The sequence below is a fragment of the Brienomyrus brachyistius genome, chromosome 8 (assembly GCF_023856365.1).
Source record: "Brienomyrus brachyistius isolate T26 chromosome 8, BBRACH_0.4, whole genome shotgun sequence".
NCBI lineage: Eukaryota > Metazoa > Chordata > Actinopteri > Osteoglossiformes > Mormyridae > Brienomyrus > Brienomyrus brachyistius.
In genome coordinates, this window is record NC_064540.1 from 19,880,295 (window position 1) to 19,893,408 (window position 13,114).

Here is a 13,114-nt window from a genome sequence, read left to right on the forward strand (position 1 = left end):
TCTAAAGGGGCAAATTACAGAAATTCTCAAAATGGTGGCGTAAGATCATTCAAGAACTAAGAAAATTATTAAACAATTCTATTAAAACTAATTCGATTGTAAACGAATTTTATTTCTTTATATTTGATTTTTGTTGTTTTATCGCCACTTATTCTGGGGCAGCTTTGAATATTTTAAAAACTATTATCACTGAAACAAATTAAAAAAAACGAATACCAGATACCATTATTGGAGAAGTGCTGCCAAAGTCTGTGTATCGTCTACATATTATGGGTGCATTTCAAACAGAAAACCACGGACGTTTTACTAATTGAAATAAACAAAAACAACAGTACAGTTTCACAATTACAGAAGAGTTAATTACTGCGGTTAATGATGGGAGATAAAAAAAATGCCGAACCACGCTTTAAAATTTCAGATGGAACTCGAATGACACATTTCAGTTCATACACCGAGGTATCACCATTAGTTTATACTAATCACGGCTATCACGGTGAGGCGAAAGTTCGGTCACCATCACTGGTAAAATTCCCGAAAATTGAAAAAAAAAAAAAAAAGTTGCCGGGTCACATGACTTCCTAGACCACGTGGCTGTGCTTGCGGCTGCGCAGTGTTCACCTTCCTGGGGAACGGGGTCGCCATGTTCAAAATGCGGTATCTTTATTGTTCTCCATTATTTTTGTCCGCCCATGGAGTTTAAATAAAGAGCTGGATTATTTGAATAAGAATCAAGGTAAAGAAAGCAGAAATTCAGATTGTGTGGTGGAGGGTGGATCTATACAGCTTGTGGTGCTGCTGGACAGAGTCACACATGAGTTTTAAGCTTTAATGTCGTGTCTGTAGCCCGTTCTGGACTGTTGTAATTTAAGGGACGGGCATCGGATTTATGTGTTTATTCAGTATTTATTACTGTTTGACTAACTTTAAAATAGTACTCAGCTTTAATAATGATGTGGGTTTTTATTGAAAATAGCAGCTAACGACCTAGCTGATATACAGTACCGTCGATTAATTAATTTTAAGACATTTTATTGTTAATTGACTGCATATTTATAGTAATTGTATTACTTGTTTGGTAGAAAATTGACTATATTAACCGAATTTGTACATATAACAGATTAGATGAAGGTACTATTTGATTTGTGACCAGCGTATACTGGATCAGATATCCAGTTTATGTATTCGTCTTGTATATTGTGGATATTTCTTGTGATTATTAATAAAATTTTGAAAAAGCTGTTGTTCCTGATCACTTTTTTGAACAATATTGCCTTCTGTCATATGAACGTCATATGATGAGAAACTGTAGCGTTTTTAAATTTTTTTGCAAACAGGAGACATGCTCACTCTTGATCCCATTATCCGAAGTCGTGTTGCTGCCGCTTCAGAAAGTGTGATTTAAGCATTATCTCTCTGTGCTGTGCAGGTATCAATGGAACTGCCCAACTACAACAGGCAGCTGATGCAACAGCTGCATGCCCTGCGCAAGGAGGGTCAGTTCTGTGACTGCACCATCTTGGTGGGTGATATTCCCCACCGGGCCCACAAGCTAGTTTTAGCTGCCTCCAGCCTGCTCTTCAAGTCCCTGCTGGAAAGCTCGGACAGTGTCTCCATAGACCCCGCCCTGGTGACCTCGCAGGAGTTTTCCAGCCTCCTGGAGATGGCCTACACAGGCAGGCTGCCACCTGGCAAGCACAACTTCACCCGGGTCATTGCCGCAGCTGACAGCCTGCAGATGTTCGATGTGGCCATTGGGTGCAAGAACATCCTGGCCAGCCTCATGAGGCAGCCAGCCACAGCTCCAGCACCACCCCTGGTCAAAATGCAGCCGACGTCTACTGGGAACCAGGGGGCCTCCCCTGCAGTGTCTGACCCAAACCAAAGACAGAACCCAGGAATTTTGGAAGCCCTAGCACAGAGGGAGTTAGGGGTTGTGGAGTCAGAGGTACAGGGTGCTGTGAAAGTGTCCCAGCAGGTGGAGCAGATGCTTTCCAGCCCTCCTCAGGATTCCTTCTCTGAAGCGGCTCACCAAAAAGCCACGGAGAAAGCAGGTAAGCGAGGGCTGCATGCCTCGTCTCCAGTCTTTGTGGCAGTTGCTGACGAACTGAAGTGTGTTTCTCTGCTTTCCACAGATGCACTGTTTGTGTTCTTTCTATCTGATGCGTTGTGCAGTCTCCTCATTCCTTCTCCTCTCAGGCTTGCAGGACAGCTCTGAGAACCTGGAGCTTCTGACACAGAGCCAGGACAAGATCGCCAGGATTATTGGGGATGTCCAGCTGTGGGTGAAGGCTGCCGAGATGTGGGAAGGCATTCCGGGTGTGGAGAAGAAGGCAAGCGTGGGGTTCTGAGGGCTTGGGGTTGCATCTCAACAAGCTTTTCCAAAGTAAATATTAATCAGTACACCATTGTTTTGTATCAATAGCCTTTTATTAATCAACTGTGTGCATGTTTTAAATAGAAATTATTATTCTAGAGAAGAGGTGTTGAAACTGTGGGGTCCTCCCCCAGTGGGGTGTGAAGCAATTGGAGGGGGGACAGGTGAAGGAAAAAAACAGAGGGGGGGAGGGGTAGGTTGAGCTGGGGGCAGATCTATTTCAAAACTGAAATCTTCATTAATATTAATATTGTGAACACATGCTAACAAAATAAAATAATAAAAATGCATAAATTAGGCAATGCGTACTGACTACATCAATCTGTTTTAACTAGTAGCATAATGAATAATAATCATCATCATCACTTTATTAATATAGATAATAAAGATAACTGAGCAACTGTCCACTGTAAATGCTTACATACTTGGAAGGACCATGGAGAAATTCTAACTGCTATTAGTGTTAAAAGATTAATTAATTATAATAATTATTAATTAATTAATAATTAAAAGAAAATGTGATGGCAAAACAAGAGCCGCACGGTGCCACAGTCGTCAGCAGTGTCACCTCACACCTGAGATGGGGAATGATTCTCTGCCGTGGCTCCATGTTTGTGGAGTTTGCATGTCCTCCCTGTGTCCTCGTGAAGTTTCCCCTCCAAACTCCACAGTCCAAAATTATGCTGAGGTTAATTGGAGTTACCAGAGTGTCTGTAGGTCTGCATATGTGAGTGAATTATGTGTGAGTCCTGCAATTGGGTGGACTCCCATCCTGGGTTATTCCTGCTAAGTGCCCTGTAACTGAATGGCATCCCCTCCACGGTGTCCCCCTGCCTCATGTTCTGTGATGGACTGGCATCCCGTCCAGGGTGTCCCCCTGCCTCGTGCCCTGTGATGGACTGCCATCCTGTCCAGGGTGTCCCCCTGCCTCATGCCCTGTGATGGACTGGCATCCCGTCCAGGGTGTCCCCCTGCCTCATGCCCTGTGATGGACTGGCATCCCATCCAGGGTGTCCCCTTGTCTTGTACCCTGTATTTTCTATGACCCTTGTCAAGCTAAAAGTCTCAAATCACGTACATAATGTCTTGATCACTCTGTGCTGTGCCTCCCTTCTTCCCAGGTGATCTTAGAATGCTGCAGAGGAGGCTGCCCTGGCCCCAGCGCCTTCCATAGGCTCCTGCACAGCGTGACGGAGGGCGGAGGCCTGTCGGCCCACACGCTGTTCTTGCTGCTCAGCCTCCTCAGGGAGCACCGGCCGGAGCTGGGAGCTGTGCTGGAGGGCCAGGCAGGACACCAGGAAGAGGAGGACACCACCATCAAGGATTCGGGTAAGCAGTGCAGACCCAGAGTGACATTGTCACCTCCTTCTCTGCAGTGGATAATTCAGATCCACATAGTAAAAATCCAGACTAAGATTTGGTTTCAACCAACCAATTGAGTACTCTTTGACTGTGACTCTTTATACTTGACTGGTTGGTTAAAAGCGAATCATGGTCTGGATTTTTACTTTCTGGACCTGAACTCTCCTCCTGTCACGTTAGGTTTTTAAACTATGGGTCCTTCAGACCAGCGAGATGATATTGTCTGTATTTTCTGCTTGGTTTATTATTCTTAAATCCCCTATCCGGGGTGACTGGATCCGGGTTAACGAAACCCCTTAAATTATCTCAGCATCAGCCATCTGATACTTAAACCATTTGGAGGGTCCAGACCCAATTCTCCTTCCATCCATAGCTAGCGGTGTGTTAACCAGTATACAGTGATGTTACCTTTTAGTGTCATTTGTTGCAAAAACATGTAACGTATTTTTCTGACCATAAGACGCACCTAGTTTTAGAGGCGGGAAATGAAGAAAACAGATTCTGAACCAAATAGTGTCCTAAAATATTTTATGTCAACCATGTAAAATGAACAGCAGTCAACAGCAGCATTAAGAACCATTATCACTGTCATTAACAAAGTCAGTAAAAACCAATAAAAGTACAAAAAAACAAGAGACACTTCAGTAACAAAATAGGATAGACATTCATGTGTACGAATGAACCTTTGACACCTGGCCACATCCCTCCCCCCTTTATGGCGCTGATGGGAATGTATCTGGATCGCGTTTCACCGCTGCGTCGTATAGCAAATTACCATGCGAATGCGATTTGAATACGCGCTAATGCGGCTATTTAGAATGTGAATAGCGATCTTCAGGTGAGGGCGGTACTACACGCCCTGATGCAGGTAAAACAATGAAAGGTGACATGGTTTCATTTTTTGCCGATTTAACCTAATTTTAGAAACGTTAATACTTCTGACAATGGACGTTTTGAAAAGAAGAGAGATTACGGATTTAGCCAGCTTTTTTTCATGATTCTACATTAAGATTTCAGAGAGATATAAACTGAAATAGACGTGAAAAGTGCGCTGCATCGCCAACAATGCACTCGACCCCAGAGGGTTAAAGCATGTGAGCAGAGCAATATTCGGACCATAAGACGCATTTCTCCCCATTTTTCTCCCCATTTTTTGGGGAGAAATGTGTGTCTTATAGTCCGAAAAATACGGTATTTGGGTTTTAGGTGTGTTTAGATATGTTAGCTCTCATAAGTATGTAAATATATGCACTGGAAGCGCTAATCACATGCTTGGCAGGGTGGTCGAGGCGTCTGAATCCGGGTGGCACAAGCAGGTCAGTCACCATAGTGTCACTTGATGGGAGTCGTACAGCAGCTCCAACTCCGAACCTGGGTGAGGTTCTGGCTTCACTGAGATTAAGGACCTTGAGAGTCTCGCATCCTGTGGAACAACCGGCCCCCCGAACTAAATTACAGCTCCTGGGCCCAGCCGCTCACACTGCCAAGTGTCGGTTTGCTGAACAGCCACACGTGACACTCATTTATGGGAAAGAATGTCCTTTTAACTGATGAGGCGGTCTGGCGCCCTACTTGAGCGCCCTCTTGTGTTCATGCGACAGATGTGATCGATCAGGAGAGGCCGGGGTGTGGCTCTGTGCTGCTGGAGCATGTAGAGGAGCTGGCCGCCACCCTGGCTGACATGGAGTCCCTGGGGGATCGGCTGACGGCGGCTGCAGGACGCTGCGCAGGGGGACGCATCACAGAGGTGAAGGTGACATCGGCATGAACCTGCGACATCTTTGGCGCAGTACAGAAGCGGCAGTGAGACCCCATCTGTGCCCTGCCCCAGGTGGTGTCTGAGTGCTGCAGAAGTGGGACCCCCCCGTGAGGTGGCCACATGCCTGCTGGCAGCCGTGGGCCAAGCAGAAGCAGGCCTGACTGAGGGCGATCTCATGCTACTGCTACAAGAGCTCCAAGACAGCAGTCCCAAGCTGCAAGGTCTCCTAGCCTGCATCTGGCCCCAGGAGGACCCCACAGGTGGCCTAGCAGGAGCCCAAAAATAATCTGTGTCATCAATGAAGAGCAGTAATGCAACTATGAATATTACATCATAAAATATTTTATGTAGATCCAGGCTTTCCATCCATCTTCCATAACTGCTTATAAAGTACAGAGTGGCAGGGAGCTGAGAACCTATCCCAGAAAACACAGGGCACAAGGCTGATCATGGATACTTATCTACATATGTGGGGAAAACTGCAATGTGGTCTCTGGGTGAGATGGCAAGTAGGAAAACATGAGCTGGACACTTCAGCATAGGGAATGAGAGTAGAATTGGCACCATATCATGGATCGAACTGAAGCAGGGGTCAGTTTCCTGCTTCTCCAGCTGAGCAGTCATGCTGTCTGGTTATTTCCTATTACCGTCATGAAATATTTAAATTAGACGCCCCGTAAAGTGAAGTAAAAGCAGCCCATCGACACATCAGTTACATGTATGCCATGCATGTGAATGATGATGTGTGGGCATCTATGTTGCTAGGTGACCAGGAGGAATCAGATGGGTCTGAGCTCTTGAGGAGGTACCGCAGAAGACTTTTGCAGACTGTGTCTGACCCTCAGCTGCTACTGCATAGCTTGGAGACCATGATGGGGTTCCTTGCCGAAGAGAGAGAGGTAGCAACTGTTACCAAGAATGATGATAGTTATGTGTGAAATGTTGTGAAGTGTTGTGATGCTGCAATATGTAGCAAGTGGCAGCTGGAAAACAGCCTGTGTTGCCTGCGCTCTTAAACTGAGTTCTTGCTGTGTCATCTGTGGTCCCTCCGAATGACCATCTTATTCCTGTGTTGCCTGTGCTCCCTCAGTGTGACCTGTGTTGCCTGTGCTCCCTCAGTGTGACCGTACTCTTCCTGTGTTGCCTGTGCTCCCTCAGTGTGACCGTACTCTTCCTGTGTTGCCTGTGCTCCCTCCGAGTGACCATCTTATTCCTTTGTTGCCTGTGCTCCCTCAGTGTGACAGTACTCTTCCTGTGTTGCCTGTGCTCCCTCAGAGTAACCATCTTATTCCTGTGTTGCCTGTGCTCCCTTGGCATGAGTGCGGTCTTTCAGTGTTGCCTGTGCTCCTTCGGTCTGACCGCATTTTTCCTGTGTTGCCCGTTTTCTTGCAGCGTGTCAAGGACCTGCTTCAGCAGCCCAGCAGCGTTCAGTGCCTGGATGGGCTACTGTCTGAGGCCCTAGAGGGGAGCCGCCTTTCATCGCTGTCTGTGTGGAGGCTGCTCTTCAGGGCAGCGGCACAGGACGCCTCGCTGGAGCTCCTCATCCAGGAGGTCCGGGAGCAGCCAGGAGCACAGAGGCTCATTCAGGGTGGTGGGTTTCTGTGCTGAGGTCAGGCTGAGGTCAGCAATGGCCACATGGAGGTTGGCTGGAAAGAGTATAATTAGAGATTAAATCACCGCCATTTAATGAGCTGTACTACAAGTACTACTCTATTCTAAGCAGAATTAGCAGTACTACTGAAAGTGCCAGTATCGGTTAGAGCAGAGGTCGCCAACCAGTCGGTCCCAGTCAACAGGTCGATCTTTCACACATTCCTAGTCGATATAAACAATCAGCCGTCACCTTCACGTTGCTGCATAAATTAGCATGCTTCACTGTGCATCATCAACTTACTAGCTAACATTATTAGCGTACAGTGAGTGCATTAATACAGTGGTCACCGACGTGTCGACCACGAGCTGCCAGTGGCCACAGGCAGCATATTTATGTGAATCCTAACCTTACTCCCCCCCCCCCACCCCTATTGACAGATTTTACTCTGGCCCTCCCTAGATCATTGTCCGTGTAAAAAAGGTTGGAGTCCACAGGTTAAAGACCTGGGGGGAATTAATGCTTCTGATTCCTCCTTTCAGCGATGGACCCAGAAAGCCTTCATGTTGACCTGCTGCTGAAGCACAAGACCCTGATCCTGCAGGTCCCGGGGCAACTGGCCACTCTGGAGGCAGGGCTGCGGGCGGCCGAGGACCCCCCAGAGGAGATCCCCGAGGTATGCCTGCGATGTTAGCGACGCTCGTCCCCCTCCTAGACCCCTCCGGCAGCCTGACTGTTCCTCACCCTTGCAGTTTCTCAGCGCCTGCGGTTCCCAGGAGGGGAGCCTATCTGTGGGTGACGTCCTGGTCCGAGTGCTGGAGCAGAAGCAGCTCTGCGCGCAGACTTTCTGCAGGCTGCTGTCCCTCAACCGGCAGGGCCTGCCGCTGCTGGAGCCTCTCTTCCAGGACCTGGAGCGCGCCGGTGAGTCATGTGGCTGCCTGTCCCTTGGCTGATAAATGCTAATGTATTTTACAGCAGTCACTATTACAGCATTAAATTCGATTGGGAAAAGAAAAAAACGCATCAATCAGAATTTCATCTGTGGAAGCACTTCACATTAAAAGTGAATGAAAATGAAGTAATCTGTCAGTAGTGCAAAGTGGAACTTGAACATCACCACAGCACGACTATGGTGACGGATGTGCCCAATAATGACAGGTCAGCCATCTGGTGCTTTTCCAGTGTCACTAGGAACCGAGGCGTCCCGCAAACTGACGTTTTTCCTTTGTAAATTATGCAGGTCTTATCCACACCGAGATGACCCTGCTTATTGTGCTACCTACCTGCAGGGCTGAAAACATGATCAAACCAAGCGGACTGCATCACATTGATTAGTCAAAACCTGTATTCTTCTTCAATATGCATGAATTATCCGAAGGAAAAGAAGGGAATATTCTATATATTATTTATGATTAGTAGTATCGCACATTGCAGAGTACCAGCGGATTCCCGTTCGCTTGGGAAATTTCAAACCATCTACTTTAAATAGTACTACAGAACAGCTGAAAGGAATGGGTTCGTAATGTTAATTCCACTAACGTTTGATGCTAGTGGAATTACCATAAGGTGGAGCTTCTCACAGTCATGCTAGCGGAAATGAACACATAGTGAACCACCACGTACACCATGTGAACACTAAAGCATCTCTTCGCTCATGGCAGCAACCTGGCAACGCCTTTACTGAGCCGACCCTCCTGCAGTGGAAAACCGACGCGAGCTGGAACCTCTTCGGTTGCCAGTGGAGAAATGCCAGTAGATGACTATAAGCTGTGTGTCCTTTAGCCTCTTGGAGTAACATAACCTGTCTTTGTCATTAATTTGATTTAAATTAATGTACTTAATTTACTGTGCACAAAGGCTACCACATTGCTCATTTACATGCAACGACCCTCTATGTTCATACATTTCAGCACCTGCTAATCCTCTTCCATGCTAACTAGCTGAAGGCTAGTACAGTTTGAGATGTGATCTAGAGGCGGTCTACTGGTGAGCTGCCATGTCTTAACTCACGACACTCCCAGGGGAAGAGGCGGAGCTGAAGGATGCGGCCGACCCCTCCCAGGAGGCGGAGTCACAGGCGGGCGACGTGCAGCAGCCCAAGGCCGGCAGGAAGCGGGCAGCGGCAAAGCAGTGCTTCTGCCAGTGGTGTGGCAAGGCCTTCGCCTTCCGCTGCCGCATGGAGGTGCATCGCAAGCGCTGCCGCCTCTCGCAGGAGGCCAGCCAGCGGTGCCCTCGCTGTGCCCTGGAGCTGGCCACGCCCCATGCCCTGCAGCAGCACCTGGCGGAGGCGCACGAGGACCAGCCCCGCCGGAAGAGGAGGAAGCAGGAGTCGGTGTCCTGTGACCTCTGCGGCAAGACCTTCGCCCACCCCTCAGGTTTGCGGTCGCCACTCTAGAGCCGCTCTCATGTCAGATGCTAATATCCCTGATACCCCCTAATGGTGGGAGATGACCTGACTTAGATAAATGCTTATGTACTGCTCATCATCAACCCCCCCCCCACAGGCATGCTGTACCATAAGCGTACCGACCACTTTGATGAGAAGCCATATGCGTGCAAGGAGTGCGGCGCCAAGTTTGCCGCCAACTCATCCCTGAAGAACCACCAGCGCCTGCATACGGGCGAGAGGCCCTTCCGCTGCAGACACTGTGACATGAGCTTCAGCCAGGCCGCCGCACTCTCCTACCACACCAAGAAAAAGCACTCTGAGGGTACGGCCACCAGGGGGCGCTGCTGCTTCTTGGCGTAAGGTTACCTGGGAGATGGCCGCCAACATACTTGTTTCTCCCCCGCCCCCAGGTAAAATGTACGCCTGCCAGTACTGTGAGGCGCTGTTCGCCCAGTCCATAGAGCTGACGCGGCACGTGCGTACGCACACCGGGGACAAGCCTTATGTCTGCCGCGAGTGTGGCAAGGGCTTTAGCCAGGCCAATGGCTTGTCCGTGCACCTGCACACCTTCCACAGTGAGTCACATGATTTCCTGCTTGTACTCATCTCCTGTTGTCTTGGGGCAGATAATCAGGTTTATCAGAATCTCCACCCACCCTCCCCAGACATTGCTGACCCTCATGACTGTCAGAAGTGCCGGATGAGCTTTTCCTCTCTGGAGGAGCACAGGAAGCACATTCAGGAGTGCCACCCCAAAGAGTACCACCGATGTGACATGTGCAACAAGATCTTCAACAGCGCCGCCCTGCTGGAGAAGCACATGGTCTCCCACGTCGGGGGCAAGCCCTACAGTTGCAAGATTTGCCACAAGGCATATCAGGTTAGGATCAGTGTGGCCTCAGGCCTCAGGTGTTCATCCCGTGCAGGGTGTTCCCCTGATCTGTGCCTCCGGAATCAGGCTGCAGGCTCTGCCTGACCTTGTACTGGATAATGAGATATTTCTAATAGATGAAATATGATTGTATTTGGAGAATACACAAAAGACTTGAGGGCTATTCCACAAAGCAGGATTTCCCAGTTAGCAGGATAACTTAAGCCAACCATGAAAACTGGCCAATAGGAAGAGAGGTAACTGACATTCCTATTTTACAATCCATACATTTGGCTTAAGCCTAGCTAATGAAGAAATCCTGCTTTGTGGAATAACCCCCAGATAGGTACTTAATTTACCCTGTTTGTTTGTAGTTAAACAAATAACCTAAAGTACATATAAAATATGAAGTGTTTCCTAGTTGTGGAAGCTCCTTCAAGTGGATATTTGTCTTTGTCCCATGGCTACATGAAGCAACTTTCCGGTCTGTGGTACCACAACCGCACTGCACACCTCGACGTGCTTGGGGCCCAGAGCGGCCGGGGCCCCAAATCCCTCTTCCAGTGTCCGGCCTGCAGCCGGGCCTTTTCCAGCAGCACCAGCCTGCTCAAGCACCAGCGTGCCGAGCACCCAGGTAGGCCTCTCTCTCGGCCACCAGGCTACCGTGCCATTTGTGCAGCCCAACAGGGCTCTTGTGTGTTTAGTGCTGTCTGCAGACTCCTCTTCTATCCACCAGAGGGCGTGCTTGAATGTGAGGAATGCAAGGATACTTTTCCGGATCTGGACAATCTGCTGGCCCATAAGAAGGAGAAGCACTCGGGTAAACTGCACCATTCAGGGGGAGATGCTGATGCTGGCATGTGGGATGGGATTATGTTGTGTGGGTGGGATCTGTCTGATAAGGGAGGAGGTGAAATGTGGGAGGGGTTTATGACATGGGTGGGGCTTATTGCATGCTGTGGAAGGGGTTTAGACTTCGCGGGGGCCTTATATTGCACTATGGGATGGAATATGTGTAGTTCAATAGTGAAGGTATATCTGTGATACAGCACACAGCTGACCATGTGCCTTTGTCTATTACGTTGATGTACAGAGTTCCACCAGTGCCCATACTGCCCCAGCTCTTACACCTTGGCAGCCGATTTGCAGCAGCATCTCTGCGCTCAGCACTTCAGCCAGGAGGGGGAGCTGTTTGGCTGCGCACACTGCGACCTGCTCTTTCCCTCACAGTTGGAGCTACAGGAGCACTTTCTCTCTCACCACACTGAGGCACTGTCTGATGAATCCCAGGTCTCTGCCACCCAAATGGTAACCCACAATCCTATTTTCGTAGCCTCGTAACTTCAGTTCCCAGTAGTTTTCTTAAGTGCTTCCGGGATAGCAGAGAGTGCTACGTCTAGTATTAGCTTCTACTAGAAGTGAACCATAACAGTGTGTATGAAAAAAGTTAAATCCTGATCACAGGACCTTGGGCTTAACTGCTTGGGCTGATCCTCCCATCTTACTTAAGGGTTTACATGTGACTGTGTAGAAGCTAATGAAAATTCAGGGGAGGCGTTTCTCACCTGTGCAGGTAATCCAGGCCGAGGAGGCCCCCGGTGGCCAGCAGCAGGTAATCGCCCTGGACCAATCGCAGCTTAGCGGCTCCCAGGTCTACGTGGCGCTGACAGACACAGAAGGTGGGGCAGCAGGCTCTGAGATAGTGGCAGTCAACATGGAGGATCTGCTGGACGGCACGGTCACCTTCATCTGCGGGGAGAGCCAGTGAGCTTGGCCGCTTGGTTTCCCCGGCACTTCTCATTGGGCCAGTCTACCCACGGTGTCACTGGTCATTGGTGAATTGGCCGGGTGCTCTGTTCCTTCCCGCCCCCTGAATATGCGTAGTAAAGCTGACTGACTGTAGAAAGCCGTGCAGCTTTGCTTCAACTTATCTTCGTGTTCCGCCCACCTGCCACTGTTTCCCTGGTTTGTGCTCACGCTCACAGGGATGGGTGTGGACATCAAGGGCCATTTCTCTAAGATGGTCTTTGACCCTGAAGGTGGCTTCATATGGGCAGGATTCACGGTCACCCTCTGAAATAGTGGGCCAGCCCAGGTATGACCTCTGACCCCCGATCGGGCGACATCAGCTTCTGATTCTGTGAAACTCCCCCGGCTGCTTCTCTCTGCTGGACTCACACATCCATTCTCACCCCCCCCCCCAACCATCCCAATATTTATTAATTTGTATTTTAATGCGCCATGATCTGTGACCTTTCTATCAGAATTTAAATAAATATGAATAATTTAAATAACACTGTCTGTCCCGTTCTGTGCCGAAGCCTCCCATTTGTATGGTGGGTCTCCCCCATCACTGCGACTGAAGGTCTGGTTATGCTGACATGCTGTTGCACAGTCAAATCACTAGGTGGTGCTGTGTCCCTAAAACTCAACTATAGCAAACAAAAACCATCCTAAGCTTACCTGATTTTTTTTCCACTAAAATCAGCAATTGCAACAGAATATCATTTTATTTTCATCATGCCATGTTCCTCCTTGAATTGCCTGTATGAAATAATCTGCCTTGCCTTTCCTGATTTAAGCCGATTGCTGTTTTAGCCTGACATAACTCACTGTATTCATTGCAACAGGAGAAATTCCCTGTGTGTATGTGTACATACCTGGCAATTAAACCTCATTCTGATTCTGTGTGTCTCAAGGATCTTCAACAAAAGGAAATATAAAAATATTGTCATTATACACCAAACTGTCAAAAGACAGCAAAGGAC

At 48.6% G+C, this 13,114-nt stretch overlaps 1 protein-coding gene across 1 annotated transcript; it reads left to right on the forward strand.

Annotated features, from left to right (window-relative positions):
* Positions 1-625: 625 nt before the first annotated feature.
* On the forward strand, positions 626-13,114 carry zbtb40 (zinc finger and BTB domain containing 40). The gene is given in 18 exon segments (XM_049022167.1): positions 626-733; positions 1,427-2,051; positions 2,197-2,330; positions 3,496-3,703; positions 5,338-5,496; positions 5,498-5,755; positions 6,261-6,394; positions 6,888-7,086; positions 7,629-7,762; positions 7,839-8,007; positions 9,108-9,461; positions 9,591-9,797; positions 9,886-10,050; positions 10,141-10,355; positions 10,821-10,980; positions 11,083-11,166; positions 11,440-11,654; positions 11,920-13,114. Coding segments are annotated over 17 exon segments (3,609 nt in total). The 5' UTR covers positions 626-733; positions 1,427-1,432; the 3' UTR covers positions 12,115-13,114.